This window comes from Struthio camelus, chromosome 5, assembly GCF_040807025.1.
Source record: "Struthio camelus isolate bStrCam1 chromosome 5, bStrCam1.hap1, whole genome shotgun sequence".
NCBI classification, from domain to species: domain Eukaryota; kingdom Metazoa; phylum Chordata; class Aves; order Struthioniformes; family Struthionidae; genus Struthio; species Struthio camelus.
This window is the reverse complement of record NC_090946.1, coordinates 54,589,896-54,610,734: the sequence shown is the minus strand read 5'-3', so window position 1 is coordinate 54,610,734 and position 20,839 is coordinate 54,589,896. Positions and strand designations below refer to the sequence as shown.

The 20,839-nt window shown below is 36.8% G+C and overlaps 1 protein-coding gene across 4 annotated transcripts in view; it reads right to left on the bottom strand.

Moving 5' to 3' along the window:
- NPAS3 (neuronal PAS domain protein 3) overlaps positions 1 to 20,839 on the bottom strand; it is a 632,661-nt gene that overhangs the window by 181,151 nt on the left and 430,671 nt on the right. For all 4 annotated transcript variants that reach the window (XM_068946425.1, XM_068946424.1, XM_068946426.1 and 1 more), the window contains one exon: positions 14,563 to 14,652. In XM_068946425.1, the coding sequence (XP_068802526.1) occupies positions 14,563 to 14,652 (90 nt within the window). The remainder of the gene's footprint in view (positions 1 to 14,562; positions 14,653 to 20,839) is intronic.

The window sequence follows — 20,839 nt, the reverse complement described above, 5'->3', positions numbered from 1 at the left end:
TGCTACTTATCTTAATGAGAGCTCACACAGTTCAAAAGTCCGTGCTCCAGTTCCTCCAAGATTTAATTGAATAGCTTTATACACATCAGTAGTTTCACAGATTTCAATGAGAATTCTTGTGCATGTTTGCAGGATCTAAGCCTTTGTTATGACATATTCATCCTTTCTTCTACCCCTACTCTACTGTATTGCAAGTGCAACTTGTAGCTTTACCTTTTGTTATCATTGCTTAACACTTACCACTAAGAGAACCGTTTTCAGTTCCTTGTCACTCTGTCAAATTTACCACTATTTAGACTAAAATTTTACAGGACATGTATCTGTTTCAGACAGATGTAATTTTGAAATTTCAGCTGAGGCTCAATCTAGACACAACAGCTTTTTTTTTTTTACTCATGTTAAAGCAGTGCTTTTCTTTGAGCAGTCATCTCACTTTCATTTCTATTAGAAAATGGATTTGCAGCTGCAAGATGGAGTGTGTCCATCTATGTGTCCCCTGTGTGCCAGCCCAGTAACAGTCCCCTGAAATCTGTCTGAGTCATATGCCACCCAGCCGCTACCACTGAAACAGGTCAGTACAAACCCCTTGACTATATTCTTAAACAATCTACAGTGCCTCATGCTTATGACCACGGGCCAGGGGTATGACCTGTACAGCAAGCCACATAACTAAGGTGTTGGTGTGATGTTGCTGCTGAGGAAGTGGGGTCCAACTAAGAGGCACCCCTTCAGAGCTGTGCAGTGTTGCATCTCCCTTCTGCTTTTGGATCTCATTTCTCTTCTGCTTTTGGATCTAGTGTGCTAAGTGTGGATGTTGAGGGACTGATTACCTGCGTCTGGCATGCAGGGTCTCAGGGTGGGAAGAAGCTGCAAAGCTGTGAGGGCAACACATGCTGCCATCACAGGTTAGTGTGAGAAAGGGGTGAAGTGAATGAATATAAAGGTCTGTCTAGAGGGACTTTGATTTTAGTAGCCGAAATCTCATTAGATTCTATCTTTGGCAAACTTAACAGCCAACAGTACTAACTTTGCTGCACTATCCCCCAGTAAAGCTAAGCATGCTTCTCCCTGTCATAGCTCTTTGGGATGCCTACATTGCAAATTCAAACAACAAATGAATATGCTCAAGGTTGTAAGGCTGTAGCTGGACATTCTTTACTTCTTGCTCTTGTGGGACAGTATAGAACCGAAATAAAGAACCTGTCAGCGCACCCTTAAACTGCTCCTTCCAAGCATTCCACACAGACTCCCATAGGCGGATTTGTGTGTATATAAATACATACACACATGCATGCACATACACTTAGACACATACTGACATGCACCGAAATGCAAACACTAGCACAAAATACATCTATCTCCTAGCTATAGTACAAGCTGTAATTGTAATGCACTTTGCATTTTGTGATTATACCAGAGCGTTAACAAAATTCCAAAAAAGGCCTAAAAGCTTGTCTTTGTAATAAGTACCATAAGTGGTTGTTTTCTTTTGCTGAGGGTGTGTGTGTGGGGAACAGGGAGTGATCTGCTGTTAGCATTTGTAAAAGGGTAGCAGTTTTTATTGTTAAATTTTGAAAGGTGAAAACATCCATCCATTGTAAACTATGAATCCTCATTCACTGTAAACTGAGATTCTCATAGTCATCAGTCTCATTAAAAGTTAAAGCTGTATCTGCTTAGCATTAGCAAGGAATAAAAGGGTAAGAATGAGGTGTCTATGAGAACTATAGCTATTGACATCATTGACCTATAAATACGTCCTCTTCAAGTTGATATACAGCAATTCATTATCCCTGTTTTGATATAATTGCTATTACTGAAAGCCCTGTGCTTCCAAGTGTTAATACGATTGCAGTTCTTACTTCAGATAATCTGCCAAAAAGGAAAACTAATTTCAAAATATTTGATCATAAAAGTTGTCTTCAGCTTTTACGCAGATAATTTAGTCAAATAATATCAGATAATCTTAAAGCAGATTTAGCAGGAAATTGCTAGGGACTCCATCTAAGCAGCATCCATTTGCACTTATATAAATGTACTGAATGTGTAGGAAGACTTTGACAGCTTGCCATATGTGATTTCATTCTGTAGCCTACCTACTTTACCATCAAAAGTTATATCCTTTGAAGCATTGCCAGAATTACTTTAGCCCAGTAGATATGCTAGATGTGCCCTTTAAAAGCCATATCATTTCCTTTCTACTCCGACTAGTTCAATGTAGCATCTGCTCAACTAAATTCCTTTGAAGGTTAAAACCAAAAAAACCCTGTACTGCAGCTCACTAAGATGTCCAGTGTTGAACGAAGACCGCAGATGCAAGAGAATAAGTATGAGTTAAATGACACCATAAAAGAGAAATAGAAAATTATCAACCATCATGAAAATATAATTAAACACACACAGAATAAATATTTGCATTTCAGGATAGGTAAGCATTTTATTTAAAATAATAATAATCCCTGAATTTTATACTTCCATTCCATTATGTTGATTGTTTATATGCAAATTCTGATACAGTTGTGACTTGGATGCTAATGCCATAATGAGGCATATCACACATTAACAACTTGATTCAAAATAGTAAATATGAGTCTGTTTGCATAACCTCCTTTAAATTCTTTATTCTTTATAATTATTTTAAAAGACACTCTCTTATTTCCACAGCACCTTCCCAGGTGTTCTAGAGGGTAATGAAGGGATAGTCCATATCATCTAGTATCCCAAAGCAGGTGTAACATTTTAGCAGTATCGTCAGTTTAGCTTCTTTAATTTCTACAAATGCTATTCAAGATTTAAGGCTTGTGTTTTTACTAAAGAGCTGAAAGATTTCCAGTAATTACATGATTTTCCTGTCTGTTCAACTGAAAAGGTTTCAAAACATATTAAAATGGCAGCGTCCCTTCCTAGTCTCTTGAAGACCTGCAATGTCAATTTTAATTAATGAGCTGTAAAAGTTATATTTTTATATCTGGGAATTTGTTTCCAGTTTTGCTTAATATTTCACGTGAATTTGCATCCTCACTAGCAAGGTTGCAGACTATGCTAATCTACAGGGATGTATCACAAGAACATCAAGAGAATGCCAACTGGACTGTGTTAGAGCTGGCAGTATCCAGTCGTCCAGTCAGCTACAGCATTATGCTTACATATGCTTATACAAGCTAAATAGCTGCTAAACAGCTAGACTGGAATAAACAAGGTGGCAATGCAGCAATAATTTGTTTTGTATGTTTGCAGCTCAGTGGCCTTCGGTCAAATGTATAACACCGCTCTTCACAGTCATAAGTGTAGGTAAGCCAAAAGAAAGGTAATGATATCAAGAAAGAGGTGGAGAAAAGACAACATATTAAGGAACCAGCTTTGACTTAGCCAACCAAAACATCTGTAGTATCCTTCCTTAGCCTGTCCAAATTGAAGTGTATTTTCACTACAGACCTATTTCTGCCAAAATGCACAAAAGACAAATCCTTAAACTTGCAGTTAGCATGAAAGAGAGCCCCATTTCAGTGGAGCTCTCTCTAGAAGCTGGAGTTTTCTTGCGTGCAGCTCACTGACTGAATTACATACTATTTTCCATCCTCCCTATGAGCTCTTCTGAAGGGGATGCACTATATGCTTAAGCAGCAATACACTGACACTGAATTTCGGAGCTAACAGGGAAGAAAGACTGAATCAGAGGAAGACGTGAAACAGATGGTTTCAAAGTAAAATATCATAATAGCTCACCCCTCCCTAACACATAACTTATCAAATATATATCTAACATAATAGAAAAGGAGTATTCCATTACATTCTTTTCTACAACCACTCTGCCTCTGAAGACTGTCAGGTCTTTGGAATGCCTCTTTCTCAGCATTTAGACACTACCTGATCTACACAATAAATAAAGTGGAAGTAAATAAAGTAGATAGCATTCACAGTTAATGTATGAATACTTTAATATTCAATTACCAAATACTGATTCACGTTCATTCAATCTGAATATATACATTTGGAGACAGGACAAATAATCTATCACATGATCAAAATATTTAAAAGCATGCAACCAATTTATTACCACTTTAGGAAACAAAAAGAGAGTAATCAGACTGCCACTCATATTTGAAGTACTAGTTGCTTATAGGGACAGTGGGATTGTTCAATAACTTCCAAAAATACTCTTTATTCACAGTGTAACATAAGCACCATGCTGATAACGTGCCAACACACAGTGCATTGAGAACTATTCAAAATGCTGTGAAATCTTTCATTGATTTATAGGCTGAGGATCAGACTCACGTCAGGCCAGGAGAAACACATGTGCAGGAGGGAAAGCTATTCTGTTTCTCCAACTACATAAATGAGTTTTAAAAAAAAGGAGTATCTTTTCCTACAAACTTTGCCTCATATCAGATACGTGCTGCCTGAATAGGTGGAAGAGGTATGTTTACAGTACACATTGCATCTTTCTTATGTTTATGTAATGTAAGTTCAGGAAGACCACAAGGACAGCTACACTGTCATTCAACTTCATGTGGAACTTCAAAGAGTATCAGCAATGCATATGGTTTTCTGTTTGCTTCTTGTGCATGAATAAGTGTTGTCCCAAAACAGACATCATTCTGAAATGCATTGTGAAATGCTATAGACCATGCCTCGCCACTGGCTACATCCTAATTCAGCAGTACTCAGCCTAGAAAATACTCGTCACCCAAAAGAGCCAAAGCCTGAATCCTACACACAAAATAACTAATACAGGTAATAATACTGTCATTATAATCCTGTCAATAATCCTGTCAATAATCCTGCCATACATCATAAGCACAAGGCCAGATTTATTAATGCAAAGGCCCCAAAAGTTTTCTGGAATGCTGAATGAGCATGATACACGGTATTATTTTAAAGCTCCATTCAAGTAGAGAAGGAGTCAGTATTTTCTCTTTCTATTTTACTGTAGCCAAATCTCACAATGTTATTGCCTATCTTGTGATATTTGATAGAAGCTTCAGAGGCCTGGCTGCAGAATCATGGTACTGCCCAAAAGCCTCAGACATCGCTTAAATATAAAATTCTAGCATGCATGGTTGCCAAAGTTAAAAAAAAAGTTGAAAATGTAAAGCCATGAAGGCTGCAAAAAACCAGTATGTTAATAAGCCCTTTACATTATTATTTTTATACATCTAATAATTTGAAAGCAGTCTTATTTGAGCTGATCCATTGGCATGAGTACTGAACATCTAAGGTGGCAAAACTTTATCTTGGCTGGTGAATAAGAAGCAGCATATCTTTTCATAGCTCTGACTCAGCTGCTGAGTAGAAGCGGTGTACGATGTCTCTTCTATGCCTTTCCTTTTCTGTCTGCTCGCACAGAAGAGGCATTTCTTTTGTTTGCTCTTTGCCCAGCCTATTTTGACACCCTCCCCCCTTAGAATATACGCACATGCTTCCTGTCTCTAGAGAAGGAGATAATTCTTGCTCTTAGACATGTCCTCTCACTGCTGAAGGAAGATATTTTCTCTCTTGCCTTTCTGCCTTAACTTTCTGACTTTGGGCAAAGCAGGTTTATCTTACGACTCTTTTGCCCCATCTGTGCTTTTGTCTTTTGAAAGTGAAAATATATTCCTCCTCATTTTTCTCTGCTAATCTGGCTGCCAGTAGAAGCATGTCTCTACCACAGCCCTGGCTTTGTCTATCCTAGCAGAGCTAGAGCATGCCCTACCTGTTCCACCATGGTCCCTGCCCTAGCCCATGTTGGAATGGGTCTTGATGGCATAGCTTACTGTAACAGGGCATTAAACTGTCTATTTTGTGAATTCACCCTCAGAGGGTCCTTCTGTGGCAGTGAGATGAGAACAATATGTAAATAGCTTCCAAGGGGAGTTACTCATTATTAATGCAGGTAGTTCTGAAGGTAAAAGCAAATACCATGTAGCAGAAAGAATTTTTAATGTGATTCCTGTTGAGGAACTCAGTCTGTAAAATAAAGAATGGGTTCACAGTATGCCTGACTGACTTCTCTGATGCTCTTTTTTCTTGTTCACTAAATATAGACGCTGATTTGGGTACATTCCCTCTCACATCGGGGCTTTACCAGGAACCCTCTAGGAGCCTCTGCGCAACTGGGAACGTGGGAGGAGAATTTCTTGGATGGCATGCTGGTTCAAATGCCGGTTAGAGAAATACATCAGGGAAGCATAACGTTAAAATACAGAGGCAGTATAGGTCTATTTTAACACTGAAGATGAAAAGGGAAGTGACGAAAAAATACAGTTTAGCAGTGGAGGACCAACAGCACATACATGCCATTATTTTGTATTTCCACTACAAACCTTGGGGATTAAGGTGCCATCGTACTTAGACTCGGAAGCTCTCCTGGGTTGGTTAGAGAGTTTAGAAGCAGCACTTTGACTAGATCCCCCACTAACTCTCCAGTGAAGCCATTCTCCACAGAATTTGGAATGCTTCTCCTCTCTTTCCAATAGGGCTATTTTTCTTCTAAGTTCTCCCATTCTGTATTTTCTTCCCAGAAGGGGATTCTCTGTTAACTCTGCCTGAAAACAGAGCTGGCCCAGACTGTAGTAACAAACACACTAGCAAAACCAGATTAAGACATATGTCCTATCCTTGGTCTGAGCTGCTTGTTCCTGATATACTTTCACATGCAACCCCTTAGTTGGACTGATAGAACTGACTATGAGGATTTGCAGCAAAAGATTTCACTAAATTGATCCGAGTTAAAAATATTCTTTCTTTTTCAGGGTTAGTTTTAGCCAAGATCCATTCAGTGATTGTGTTCTTAGTATATATAGGCACTGTTTTGTTTATTACATAACCTTAAGCCAGTGTTTGAGTTTCAGTGGCCTAATGCAGCCTTTCTTGAATGCCTGGAATTGCAATATTGCTGAGTGAATCCGTACTGTTTCACTGCTACAAATCTTGAATATTTTCATACATCACAGAAATACTTGAGTTAGGATTTTCACTTGCTGTGACCCAAGTACAGATGTAAAAGTGAACCAGTCTCTAGGATCACTGAATCTTTGACGCATTCGAAAGTACACTTTCTCATTAGTTCTCAAAATCTGTTAATTATATTTTTTTCCTTTAGAAATGAAATTTTGATCGTATTAGTAGAACGACTTTTTGACCTTACTCTAAAAAGGTCAAATACTTTCTTAACTTCTGAGGGATTTTTCCCATCTCTGTTGTGCTGGGATAGCATAGAAAATATATTTATGCCAAACTTGTATGTTTCCTACCAATAGCTATTTTTTCCTCCCGTTAATCCACAGCTGTTTGTTTTAAGTGACTATATATAGAATATTCACTAACTTCCACACCAATATATTAAAATGCAATGCAAAAAAGATACCAAACTACTCTGTAACTAATTTCAGTAACATGAATGTTAATTCAGCAAAAATTATTTTTCCTTGTTTCAATAGGAAAGACAAACATAAAACAGCTAAATGGTCTTAGCCATTCTTCCAGCTATTACTCTTAAAACAACTTAAAATTATGGCAGTAATCATTCTGAATGCTAATGTTTTCAGTCTTACCAGAAAGAGTTAACAATTGCAATGAAAATACCTTATCAAAATCTTATTTTTAGCATCAAATGCCAGAAATTATTAAGTAACGTGAAAAGCCTTCAGCCTTCAAATGTTAAACCAATGCGGCTATATTTTATTGCACTAAGAATCTGTGCGATTCATTTTAACTAGTGAATCCCTTCTGCATAAAGGCTTTCAATGTTTCAGCCTCAATGGCTGGTAAAATATGTTCAAAAGAATAAATAAGGGGAACATGATTCTCATGTAAAATGACATTCTGGATTCCTTTACTTCTCTCAACAGAGAGCTATATTTGACCGAGCCTGTAAGACAATGCTGTTGGCAGTAAAAGAATAAGCAAAACAACGTGATCAGTAACAATAAGTTAATTTCAAGTTAAAAAATCAGTAAACCATCACTCTCCACTGCATTTGGACTGACTACAAAGTGACAGTCAGCGGATTATTCCACAGATTTCTAATGCTGGAAATTCTGATGGCATTTACTAGCATAACCTTTCAACTCCGAGCACATCAATAGAAGCAGACAGTGGTTTGAAATATGATTCCTTGCAGATAGCATATCCTCATTCATCTGACTGTGGTGCTCTGTGCTCCATTGCACAAACAGCGGCTCACCCACTTCTGAGAGGACACTAATAAAAAAGGCATCAATTTTCAGCTCTAGTACTACTGTGATCTCTTTATATGTTCGACATCCAACATTAAATTAAAATGCTGTTATAAATCCTACTTTCTGAATCTGGAATGAGTGTTGGGTTTTTGTCGCATGAGACTGCAGCAAATCTTGTCAAAAGCAAGGAAGCACGTCTTGTTCGCTCAGAATTAATGTTGTGGATGAAAGAAGGAGGTAAAAGAGGTTGAATATGGTGAACTGTGGGTGTCAAAGGCAGTGGTAAAGCAGCTTTGGGGTACCAAACAGAGCATAACATTTGCAGCTTTCAATAGGTTGCTAATCAGTAATTATAATTAACAATAACAAACTGCACACGAAACACAATTCGTTGATTATTTAAAGTACTTTAAAAAATCCTACAAATATTTAAACGCCTTTATACTTCACAGTTTGGGTAATATATTCCTCTGTGCTAGACAAAAGCAATTTTGTAATAACCAAATAACACGGGCAAAGTGTTTTGGATCACTTCAAGACCATGCAGTGAAGGTTGTTACAGGGTGTCTATGCAAAATTATGCATATTGATGTTGATGTTCAGGACTTGTGTCAGCTTGTCATTTGCACTTGAGTTGTCTTCAAAGTTCTTGGGTTGGGATATGGATTTTAAAAAAAAAAGAACTACATAAAAAGAAATTATTAGATGCTGGTGTGAAATACAACGGCCACAGCTTCTCCTAAGAAAAAACAGAGAACAACGAGTGCAAGAAAGCAAGCAGACAGGGTATTTCTGTTATGCAGAAGACTGCCATATGTTTTAGAGCCTTTCAACTGTGTCTGATAACCTCTAATGGCAGGTATCCTTTCTCCTTTAAGAGCTAAGCTAAGCTACACTGAAAAGGCAATAACAGCTGCAGCAAAGACACTGTGTCTATAGATATTTTCTCTTGTTCAGTTCATTCATAATTACGAAGAAAAGAAACAAGCTTGCCTTTTTGGGGGCTGGGGGAGTGCCTTGAAGAGTGGTTCAATATCTGGATCGAACAGAGGAACTTTTTCCCCCTAAGGATCCTGCCTGAAGAAACCTTGACATGCACAAAGTCAGAACCTAGACAAAGTTGCCCTGGTGAGAACGATAAGGTCACCCGTGGGATTGCTGAGATTATCTCTGTCAAGCACTTGGACAGCATGCAGTCAAATGATGCATCATGCAGTCATTTTCAGGGGGGAAAAATCAATTTCTTCACCAGGTCGCTATTTGCTTTTCAAAGTGCCCTTGTAGGCCTTCACCACCAAGCATTTATCAATTTAAATGTTGTAAATTGATAATGTGCCACTGTGCCTTGTACTGTTTCTGAATTATTTTGATACTTATATTTTTGTACTGTTCTCAAAATCCTCAGAGCCACTCTATTTGAAAAGAGATCCTCTCTTGCTCACCTGCTTCTTTTAACATAAAAGTAAATGAACTTTCGTATGCTGAACGCAAAAAAAAAAAAAAACCTTCTTTAAAAAACACATGACCATAACAGATTTTCCCAGGCTTTTATTTCATAATTTTTAAAGGGGTCAAAACACTCCAAAATTATCAGTACTAGTGCACCAATCTTCTAAGCAGAAATATTCATTCTAAGCTAGTACTATTTAATTATAGAATATTTTTAAAAAAGATTGTTTCTTGATCTTTTTATTGTCCAGATTTGCTACATAAAATGTATTTTATTTGTGAAGCTTATGGTTTGGGGCTTTTTTTGTTGCTTTTTTGCTTGTTTTGTTTTGATTTAGATAATGGTTCAGTTTGAAAATAAGGTAGAACTTACAGAATGAGAGTAAGTGTAAACATTGCTTTATACTATTTTTTAAGGAAACAGAGCACAAAGCAATCCTTTAACCATCTACTAGCCTCAACTTGATTTGCATTGAAAAACAGGTAAAGCATGGTAGTTGAGGTTTGTGCTTCCTAAAGCAAAAGAAATACATAGCACTTGCAAAGCATCCTTAACCTCCAGTGATTTATTGGCCCTCAGCCAAGTTATCAGGGGAATCTAATTCTTCTTTATTATTCAAATAAACCACATTTGGCACCATGGTTCCTTTCAGAATAGCTTCACAAATAGACTGAGTACTGTCATTTATTTGACCTTGTACTTGTGTGCTGTAGCTATAATTTTATTTGCCATTCCATAGAACAAATGCACAGAAAGCCAAAATATGAAGATAGGTTATGCTACTGGTAACACTGTACACATGTAATATACCTGTTGTTTTTACCTGCTTCCTTTTAAAAAGGACAAAATCTCAACAACAATTTACTCTTTTTCTCTCTATCACCTCTATTACTTCTTATTACGTCTGCAGCTGCACTGCTCCCTTTTACTGAGCTTTCTTTAAACAGGCCAGTTTGCAAACCTGGTCTGTGTCCTGGACAGCTAGAAGCAACGGTAGGAAATATCTTACTTTACGGTGTGCACGTCACAGAAAAAAAAAAAAAAGGAAAGGAATGCATAATATCCTGCATGAGCACCACTTCTAGTGACAGATGATTAAGAACTTGTTTCCTGAAAAGAAGCGTGTCCTAGCCAGCTTATCAGCCCCTAATATTTTCTACTGACCCTTATAAGTCTGTTAATTTATCCTTTGTTCTAGATGAATTTTTCTCCCCAATTGTTAGTATCCGGGTTTCAGTGTATTGTTGGCCTAAGTCTCAAATGAAGCCATGCAAAAGAACTGAAATCTCAAAAGAATTGAAAGCATTTATGTTGACTTCCCAGTGCCTCTGAATGTTCAGATGCGGTGACTGATTTTAGACCTTCACTTTTGAAATCTCATCCCATTTCTTAAAGGAAATCAGGAACTGGGTATTTTAAAAAGATTGCAGTTAGCCCAATATCAAAAACTACCTGCTGGCTGGAAAATGTCAGCGGATGGACGGAGACAAAGGCACAGAACATTTTTGCATCACCACAGAGGTGCAACGCACCAGTGCAAAAAGCTGTTTGCATTTGCAGCACTGGCACAAGGCTAAACCACACTGTCACAGGTCAGTTTTTATATCAGTACATGTTCCAACCCAGGGAAGAAATTCTGCTTGTACTGCATGTTCTTAAACAAGTATGGGTCTTCTAACAAACAGTACAGTTCCTAGAATGGCTGAATACTGTATATTGGAGTATTTGAGCCTGCCCCAAGTATAACTGAGCTACGGCAATTTATACAGACTGAGGATGTAATCGGGAAATTTTCACCTGTTTCTTTGATCTTTATTCTCTTTCTTCTCTCACTCCCTGTTTTCAGCTAACCCTGGGTCTTTCTGTCTACTTTAAACATGCATTTGTATTATCTGAAGCTGCTCTGATTCCAATTCCACAGTGAACTGCTCTGTAAGAGCATCCTAAAATCCATGTCTTCCAAACTAACTTAAAGTTGTTGGTTAGCATTAGCTAGAAGATAAAGTGCTCAAAACATATATATTTATGGGTGTCTCCAAATGCAAGATACTTTCATTGTAATGTCCAATGTAATTTTCATTTACTGTTCAAATACTGTTAGCTTTGCCACAAGTAACTTTATTATCATCATTGCCAGGCTACTTCCAGAGACATTTGTTTCATCAGATTTCTTTTCCGTTACCCTTGCAGCTATCGTAGAAAATCAGCATCCATTTGTTTTGTACCACCGGCTCTCAAAGTTCAGAAAAGAGAAAAACTGGGTCCAGTGAAAAACTCTGCTTTCATCTGCTTTGTTTGGGTACAATGACTGTTTTCCCTTAGCTGGGAGAATTAAGACTTTTTCTTTGCTAAGTACAAAATATATTGTACATCCTTTCCATGCATACTAGCTAAAAAAGAGAAAACAAATGAGTATGAAGTCTCTGAGAAGTCATTGGACTAGAAAGCAAGGCTCTGAAGCCAGCACTTGAAGATGAATCAAACAAAAATGCTTGTAATATACATCCCTAGCTTTTGAACTTGCAAAACTACCTAGAAGTTGCATTCTATATAAATATATAGTTGGGGTGTACCAAGACAGAAACCTATCAATGTTTACCTTCAGGCATTGCCTGCAATGCAAGGAATGCAATACCACATGTATCACATACCACGGTTCCAGAAATTCAGTTTTCATGAGCATTTTAATATTGTTGTAGAGGAAAGAGTAGCATTTCCATGTATAGTTTGAGAGATGGTTTTATGGATATTTTTTGCTAATGTTTTCTGTAACAAAAAACACTTTGAATAGTAATATAGTGTCAGGAGCTCCAGCCTTCCTTTTGTCATTGCCAGAGACCTAGCTATATAATAGTATACCAAGAGAACAATACACAAACAAATACGAAGACAGTAGGCTTGAGAAATACAAAATATCTCCATAAAGACAGAAGAACAGTGAGAATGAGAGAAGTTTCAGAGGATCTCAGCAGATTTCACCTATAACTATATTAAAATACATAGTCCTGGTCCTGATTTTTTGTTAGTTTTTCCATCAGGCACTTCTGCAGTGAATGCAAAGAGGTGTTCGTACTGATACTTCAATTACTGTAATATGCACACATGCACACATAATTCTTTTATTTATCTGAACCCTTGCTCAAAATGTATATGGGGATAAAGATGAAGTGTAAAGCCTCAACAACACAATATAAGTTTAGAGTAAGGAAAGATTCACCAACTGCTACCGTTTAAAAAGACATTGCAAGAAAACGCTTTTAACAGGAGACTAGCATAGGGTTAAAGCCAAATTTTTCTTGAACAGATGATATTTCAGATGGCCACACTATTCCAGATGCATCAATTTCCTTGAAAATCCAATCCATATATGTGCATATGCTGTGCTGGCAGGAGGACTGACTGAAATGGCCAAAACCCAAGAGCTAATATTCTTTTGGCCAGAATAATGCAATTATTATTTTCCTAGCTATCAGTCTAAGCATACAGAGCCATCTGTTATGCAAAGCAAACATACACATCTCAATTACAGAAAATGCAGTTGCCTTGACAGAATTTGGATTACACTACTAACCAGGGCTGTAAAATTTGTTTTAAGCTAGTGTATAATGGATGCCTTTCAGGAGTTCCCTAATTAGCATTTACCTGCTTAAACTAATTATCCATCCTTCTTCTTTACTGGCTTATTAAACTTTGTTGGACACTATGCATAAAAAATTAATATGAGCATAAGACAATAATAAACATTAAAGTTCTGATTCTTTACTGTATTAGGAACATAGTGGCGCACCAATTTCAAAATCTGAGATTCTTGATACTAGCTCCCAAACAGATTAAGGCAGGGATTAAAGTCTATTACAAAACTAGGGATGTTAATGACAGACAAGAATACTGATATGAGTTAGAAACAGCTCTGTTTCATTTCTATCATTTGGTTTGCTAAAGCCAGCACAAAATAACAATTACTGTACATATTACAGCCAAATGCTTGCGAAGTCTTTGAGGAGTTAATGAACCCCTATTCTGATTCTCAGCAGATAATATTTAAATTTAGTCTTTTTCTGCATGAAATGTTCGTATTTCCCACTTCATTATTGGTTGGGGTTCAGCAAAACTGACTGTTTCCAGTACTAATAGCTGCAGTATGGTTCCCGATTTAAAGGAGCAGAAATAAATATTATCTCAGCTTTTCTTGTTTCTCCTCAGGCTGACCGCACTGGAAGTAGATTATCCTACTCTCAAAATCATCATGCAAAATCTCACTGCTGCATTTCTAAGTGCAAGCAGAATGAACCTTTAACCTAAACATTTCTGAATGCAGCAGGAGTAGGAATAAACAGCAACAAGCAACTTTACCCCCACTTTTCTCCAGTCTTTTAACCTCTGAAAAATAGTTTTCAGCAATTAAATTAAAAAATCAAACTGCTATATTTTAGGAATTTGTCTTTTCATATTAGTGAGCATTTGTGAAAATAGCAAAATGTGTCCTTGTTGAAACCCTCCCTGCAAGACATTTTAATGGTCTCTTTCAGCATTTCTTGACTCCAAATGACTCCCTGTCATCGTGTCAGCTCCCTGGATAATGCAGGGTACTCCATAAACATCCAGTAATAGGGCACAAGGGAAGTACTATTAGTGTGTCCCTTTCCTACCAGGTATAGAGGTTTAGAGTTCAAAACAACTGAGAAAAGAAACTTCATTTGTTCTCAATAAATTAATAATGATCCTTCATGGCAAAAAGTTTTCAGGCCCAAGTTTATCTTATCTGAACATTCAGCACTGATAGATATGTTTTTCAATTACTTCTCAGGATGAACCACATGCAGCTTTAAATAAGTAATTAAATAATCCATGCAAAATACAGAAAACAGATTATTATTTCTTTAAGTATGATAAGGAAAAGAGTGCATCGTACACAATTACGTTCTAGAATTGAAAGTATTTACTTACTTGGGATAGGCCTAAATAGATGGAGACAGTTTCTGAAATGTACAAAAATTTTCCTTCTTGATTTAGTGCAAATACAAATCCATCCAGGGACTGCAAAGTAAAAAAAAAAAAAAAAAAAAAGTGATATAAAATACTACACTGAAGACAGAAATAGATTTAAAGACATCACACAGCAAATTGAGAAAAATGTTCTGAATTCTGTAGGAATGTTTTTAACTGGAATCCTTATGTCAATTCCTTTATATTCTATCTATATATTAACAAACATGATTCGAGTATCTCCTAAACTCTAAGGGCTTTTTGTCATGCTTACACCTGCCATATACTATATAAAGTTCATCTCATCTGCATGATGGAAGACATACAGAAAAATAAAATATTCTTCAAATTTTTACAGGCACAAATATAAAACGAAAACAAGCCACTTTCTGAGTAAATGGCATGTAAGTAGACAAAAAAAGAAAACAACAGAATCTAAGGAGAGAATCTGCCTTTCCAAAAACTCAGAAAGAGAAAATAAAATCCTATCATCACTTGGACCACTATGGACCTTAATAATTTGTTAATTACTTGAGTATTATGCACGTGTGCACACAGACACACACAGACACACATAGATTTTCCTTTTGTGAGAGAATACACAAAGCCAATCAGGAGATTACTGCCAAATATGTTTACAGCTTAGACCTATAGAAACGTTATGAATTTTTTTCCTTCTGTGTAAAACTCTAGATCAGATTTTATTTTGACAGGTCCAAGTCTTTGGATGTGGTTTCCATTGCAACTGCAAAAATCAAAATATGGCTACATATGTAAATGCATACTTTTTGAACCATGACTTCAGTTAACAAACAAAGGACTATATTCTAAACTGATACATGGAGTAAATCACTTCAAATTAAGATGAAAATATGCCTCTGGGAGGAAGAGCAAATCTTCACTAGGAATAAACTGCCTTTCATACATTACATATGCCTTTACGTTTATGCTTTTCATGAGGCTGAATATAGGTAAACAAGCATTTACCACTGCAAAAGTAAAATCACAAAATTAGAGATTAGTAATGCTAATACAACTCGGAAAACAAGAAACATCCCAAATTCAAGCCTTGGGATAGAGGTATGTGTAAAGTAAAAATGTACTATTTGAGAGATCAACATAGTTTTGGAAGAACAAGAAAAGACAGAGACACACAAAGTGGGAGGAAATCATGCCAAAGTCACTGTAATCATTTCACTCCGTTTCAAATACAGCGCAGTCATTTTTGAGGCTTTTTAATTTTTTGATTCTTTTGCTTCTTGATTAATTTCTAACATACTGCTGGTCAGAAGCTGACTTTGGCAAGTGTTCACCCCTCTCTGATGTCGTAGGTGGTGGAATTAGTTCAAAAATCTGTGTTTTCTCAAAAGAATAAACCACACATTGGAAAACAAACCTTCACTAAAGACATTGCATTAAAGAAAGACTCTCTAATTTATATTTATGAATTAATAAAAATGTAAATCTACATAGACTTCCTTCATGTAAAAACATTTATATTATGCAAGCCATTTATGGCCTCTTATAAATCATCATCATTTCTTTTCAGACGATTAGCATCAGTTCCTTGAATTTTAACACCAATAGCAGGTGGAAAATTTGGAATAGCGAAGATCAAACTTAGATCCATACAAGGACAATGCAAACCTTTATACATTGGGTCTCCCCCACCCTCTATCGTTTCTTCTGCTACTATCCACCTTCCCTGTCATAGAAAGATCAGAAGAGTAAATCTTTAAAGGTCTTGGTTTAAGTCTTCCTGATGCTCTGTTCCATGTTCCTCTGAGGAAACTGGCTTAATCCTCTGCTAGAAATGACACCGAGAACATCACCCTGATTCCCTGGCCACCTATATATGCACTTGCTAGAATGCCATTCTTCACAAGCAGCAATAATTCGCCATCCTGAATCAGACTAACTGCAGTGGCGGGGTTTCCTGGATCTGACAGTGTGTACCTGATACCTCAGAGCACTGTTTGAATTATCAGTAATGGCTACGTAGGTAATGACAGGCCTACTAGAAGTGTCTTTCTAATCTCAGGTTGTTCCTTGTCGGCATGACTACCGACAGCTGATGTTCTTTATAATTATTTTTATAACTAGTGTGCTCAAGTCATTTTTCTTCCTTCTTTGGAATCCTGTTATGTTATTGGCTCAATAGTATCTTGAGGCAAAAAGTTTCACAGATTATTTTTATATCATACAAAACAGTTTTCTTCTTCTCAGTTTTTACATATCCAGTTTTTTAGTCTGTGTGGTCTTCTTGCTCTTTTACCGGACAAAGGGACCATACAGTAGGAGCACATGTATGATTTGTTCTGCTTTGTACACTATATTACTGTGTAATTATCTGGCATATCTGGATAGGCTTTTGTGACAATAGCAAAAAATAATTCTGAGTCACTGATGGCCTGCCTGCTTATTTTCTAAGTAAGCACCAGCTTATTTAGGAGCTCAGGCTTCTTAACGAAACAAAGGTTGGTAAAAAAATTTTAATATGAATTAGGCAGAAATATTTTCCTCAGCATTGTTCTCGGAATTGGCTGAAACCAGTTTTGCTGGAAAAATATAACCAAATAAAACAGTCTCAGGTAGACACAAGAGCAAAAAGACATTTCAGCCTTCATGGCTGAAATGTGGAGAAGTCACAAGCAATGGGAAAAAGTCTTAAAGTGAGAAGTGTTAGGTATCTTTTACATCACTCCCTTCTTCACTTGTGACTTGTCCATGCCACCACCTACTCTGAACCTCTCCTCTCAGTGAAACAGCATTAGTCCTTTTTCCTGTTCTTCTATTTCTTTCTGGGAGGCTATTCCCTACTTTTGCCTGTTAGTTTTGCAAGGGACACCTTAGGAGGTATCACTGATGGACTGGCAGGGCCTGTACAGGATACTCACAACTACTTTGACTTCTTGTATGACTGGTCACTTCCCATGCCATAAAATTACTTCATTACGCCAACTAAGGCTACTAGGTGGTGGTCACGCCTCCATTCTCCATTTCTTTTCACTCTTTTGACTCCTTTCCTTCCTTTCTGCAGTTATACTTGAGTGCACAAACTGACAGAATTCAGCATTTTGCTCAATAGGACAAAATCAGAAAGTTGATTTCATCATATTTTGAAAAAGCCTGATTATTAGCGTATGGAACAACTAACTACTTCCTTACCCACAATACAAAGCCATTAGAACAAAATCCCAGAGAAGCAAGCTCAGGCTCTCATGTTAAAGAAAAATGACAATAAAAATACAATATAAAATAGCCAGCTTTCAACGCAAGGCAGTTGCACCACCAACGTGAAAGAGCTGAGATGGACCAAACGCTTTTGTGCCAATGTTGTTATTCCTTATACAGGTCAAACAGTAGTTCTGAAGGACTGCCTCATTCGTTATTCATAGGTATTATTTATGAATATTTATTATTTAAGTAATGCGTGTTGAAATTTTTCAATTTTTCATAAAGCGTCTGTCCTTTGTGCATGTCAAGAGAGCAACAGACTTCAGACAAAGGTGGCAGAAAATGTAACACAGGTATCCTGAAGAACAGTATAGGATGCTGTTGTATACTACCTATTTACAATCAATTTTGTATTAACGAGGAGAAATCTTTGGAGCTATTATTTGCATTGCAGATGTACAACTAATGACACAATAAACATGAGAAAAGTACGAGATTTAGTCAGCTTTCAAATCTCTCTTTTACAATGAGTGCCATAGTGTTATTTCCAGCCAGGATTTTTAAACAGTTTCACTATAGTTTAAAGACAAATAGGGTTTGTGTTTCAGATTTTCCAGTTATCATCAACTATAATATCGAAATAGATATTCACTGATATTTCATAACATTTCATAAAATGTCCTATTTTCATTGAAGGAGGGGCCATGAAGATCATGGTAGAGCAGAGCATCTTCTGTTAGCAAAGTATTTTGAGTTTGTTTCTTTTTCATTTTTTGAAGTGAAGTTGACTGTCATAAACCCTGTGCTATCCCATCTAGTGTAGCTCCTTAAAAACGGTCGGCGTGACCCCCACCTACCAATTCTGGGCACAATTCCATTTAAGGAAGACTGGCAACTTCCCATGTAAGCCTACACTTACTGGTTATGAGCAAAATGTGATTAAAGCTGAAGTTCCCTAGTACTTTTGATTTCAGAAAACCATTATGTATTATGCTATTTCAATCACCACAGGCTACTTTTTAATTTTTTTTTTAAACTGCCCCACTGTTTTCAACAGGCGCCAATTAAGATTCTGGGGTCAAAGGGTTAATTACATCTTCTTACCCACTATGTAGAATTTTCTGATTATTAACCAAGGTTGGATTAAGATGAAAAAGAACCGACACAAATGTTAATACTTGCCCCTCCTCGAGAAGATTTATCATAATACCGTGCTGAAATCTATATGCTTTCTTCAAAGCAGCTAGAGAACAGAATCTTAAAGGAAACACTAAAAGAAACGTTTTAAAGACAGGCAAGTATCTGATTTATTGAGTCAGTTTTCTTATTCCTGAAAACCGTTCTAAGCTAGCCAGACAGGACTGATATAAGATTTCCTTTGTGTCACATACCAGAAAGTCAATGTGGTAGACATGAAGGAAGAGAGACTCAGATGTAAAAGTCACTAGCTACAGCACCTCGGAATAATAATGCCAATAATTATAATTTATATCCTCTGACATCAGAATAATATGAAAATGTAAGGTACAGGTTTTTAACCTAAAATACTAAGTGCTTCTTACAATATTTGTGGAATAGTGAGGATATTTCCTTTCAAGATATGAAACTAACTGTACCACATTGACCGAGCATGCACTAATGTATAATGCATTGCGCTAAATGGATTTATATTTGTCAGAGGAATTTTGTCCCAGCTATTTTTGCATATTCCCACCACAGACAAATTTAATTCACTGTAGTCTTACTACAGTGTCCTTCTGGAGAATATCCTCATATTTCATACTATCCATGAAGTCCCTAATTCCTTCTAGTGTATTCCAATACTGCAAAAAAACCCTGTTACCCTGACCTAAACTCCAGTTAGAGTGAAGAATTACCAGTAGGCTAGGTTATTTTAATGACAGATTATTTTAAACTAAGCCTTCACCATCTGTTCCACCCCCTAATTATGAATGCAAAAAGAACATATTTCACAATTACATCAGTAAAAAGTAAGCTATACATGATTTAAATGCATGCATGTGTTCTTTGTCCAATGCAGCATGCATCTGTGATGTTTTTCTCATAATTCAGTCTCTGATCAGGAGATAGGGGCTGGGGACGGGAATGCTCCCCCTGATAAAATAGATTAATTGATATACGAAACTTTTTCCTGGCAAACAGATCATCTTAATTACAATTTTTTACTGTTATGACATAATGATATTATAACTGGAGCTGAACATTAATTTGAGGACAAAGCCTGCCACCAATTAGACGTATAACATTCAATAATAGCAAAAATATTTTAGTCTTACTAAAAGAGAGACAGTATGGGACGGACTTGACAGTTACCTAAGCAAATAGTCCCTCGCTTGCAATAAACATATCATTGCATACTTTATTTGCCATAGCATGGCTTAAAAAAACATAACTTACTCAGGATAAGAACAAAAGTGACTTTCATTTCAACACGGCAACCGTTTTTGGACTGGGTCTTAAAACGAAAGGAATACGCAGCAACAACATAAAGAGCGGGCTAACAGGAGTCTGATTCAAAGCTTCAGTGTCCACCTACTGTACTCTCACTATTAAGATATCAGAGTAACAACCTCCAGCAACACCGACAAACATACAAAAGCATAACTACTTAGGTGGAAAACCTGACCTTGGGTTTTCACAACTAAGGACTGTGAGACAACTGGCATGTTACTCCTGGAAACATGACTTTGTGTGTGATGTATTTGATAAGCATGAATAAAAATGAACAAAGTTTGGTCATTCACTCACTTAGAGATATCTCTAAAAGCTTTATCCCTCCTTTTCAGGATTTTAAAAACTCTTGCAGAGAACAAACATTTCCCAAGTAAAACAAAAAATTATGGGTCTTACTGCAGTGTTCCTTGGGCCATAAGCCTTTAACAATAGATTAAATATCCCATCATCAAACACACAGAAAACTCTCTTCTCAGCTCGCATACCACTGTCATTTTTTATCACAATCCACCATAATGGTTACATGGCTATTGACTATAGACTTCTTGTGAGGTAATGACATATATTTGGCAAAAAATCAACTACA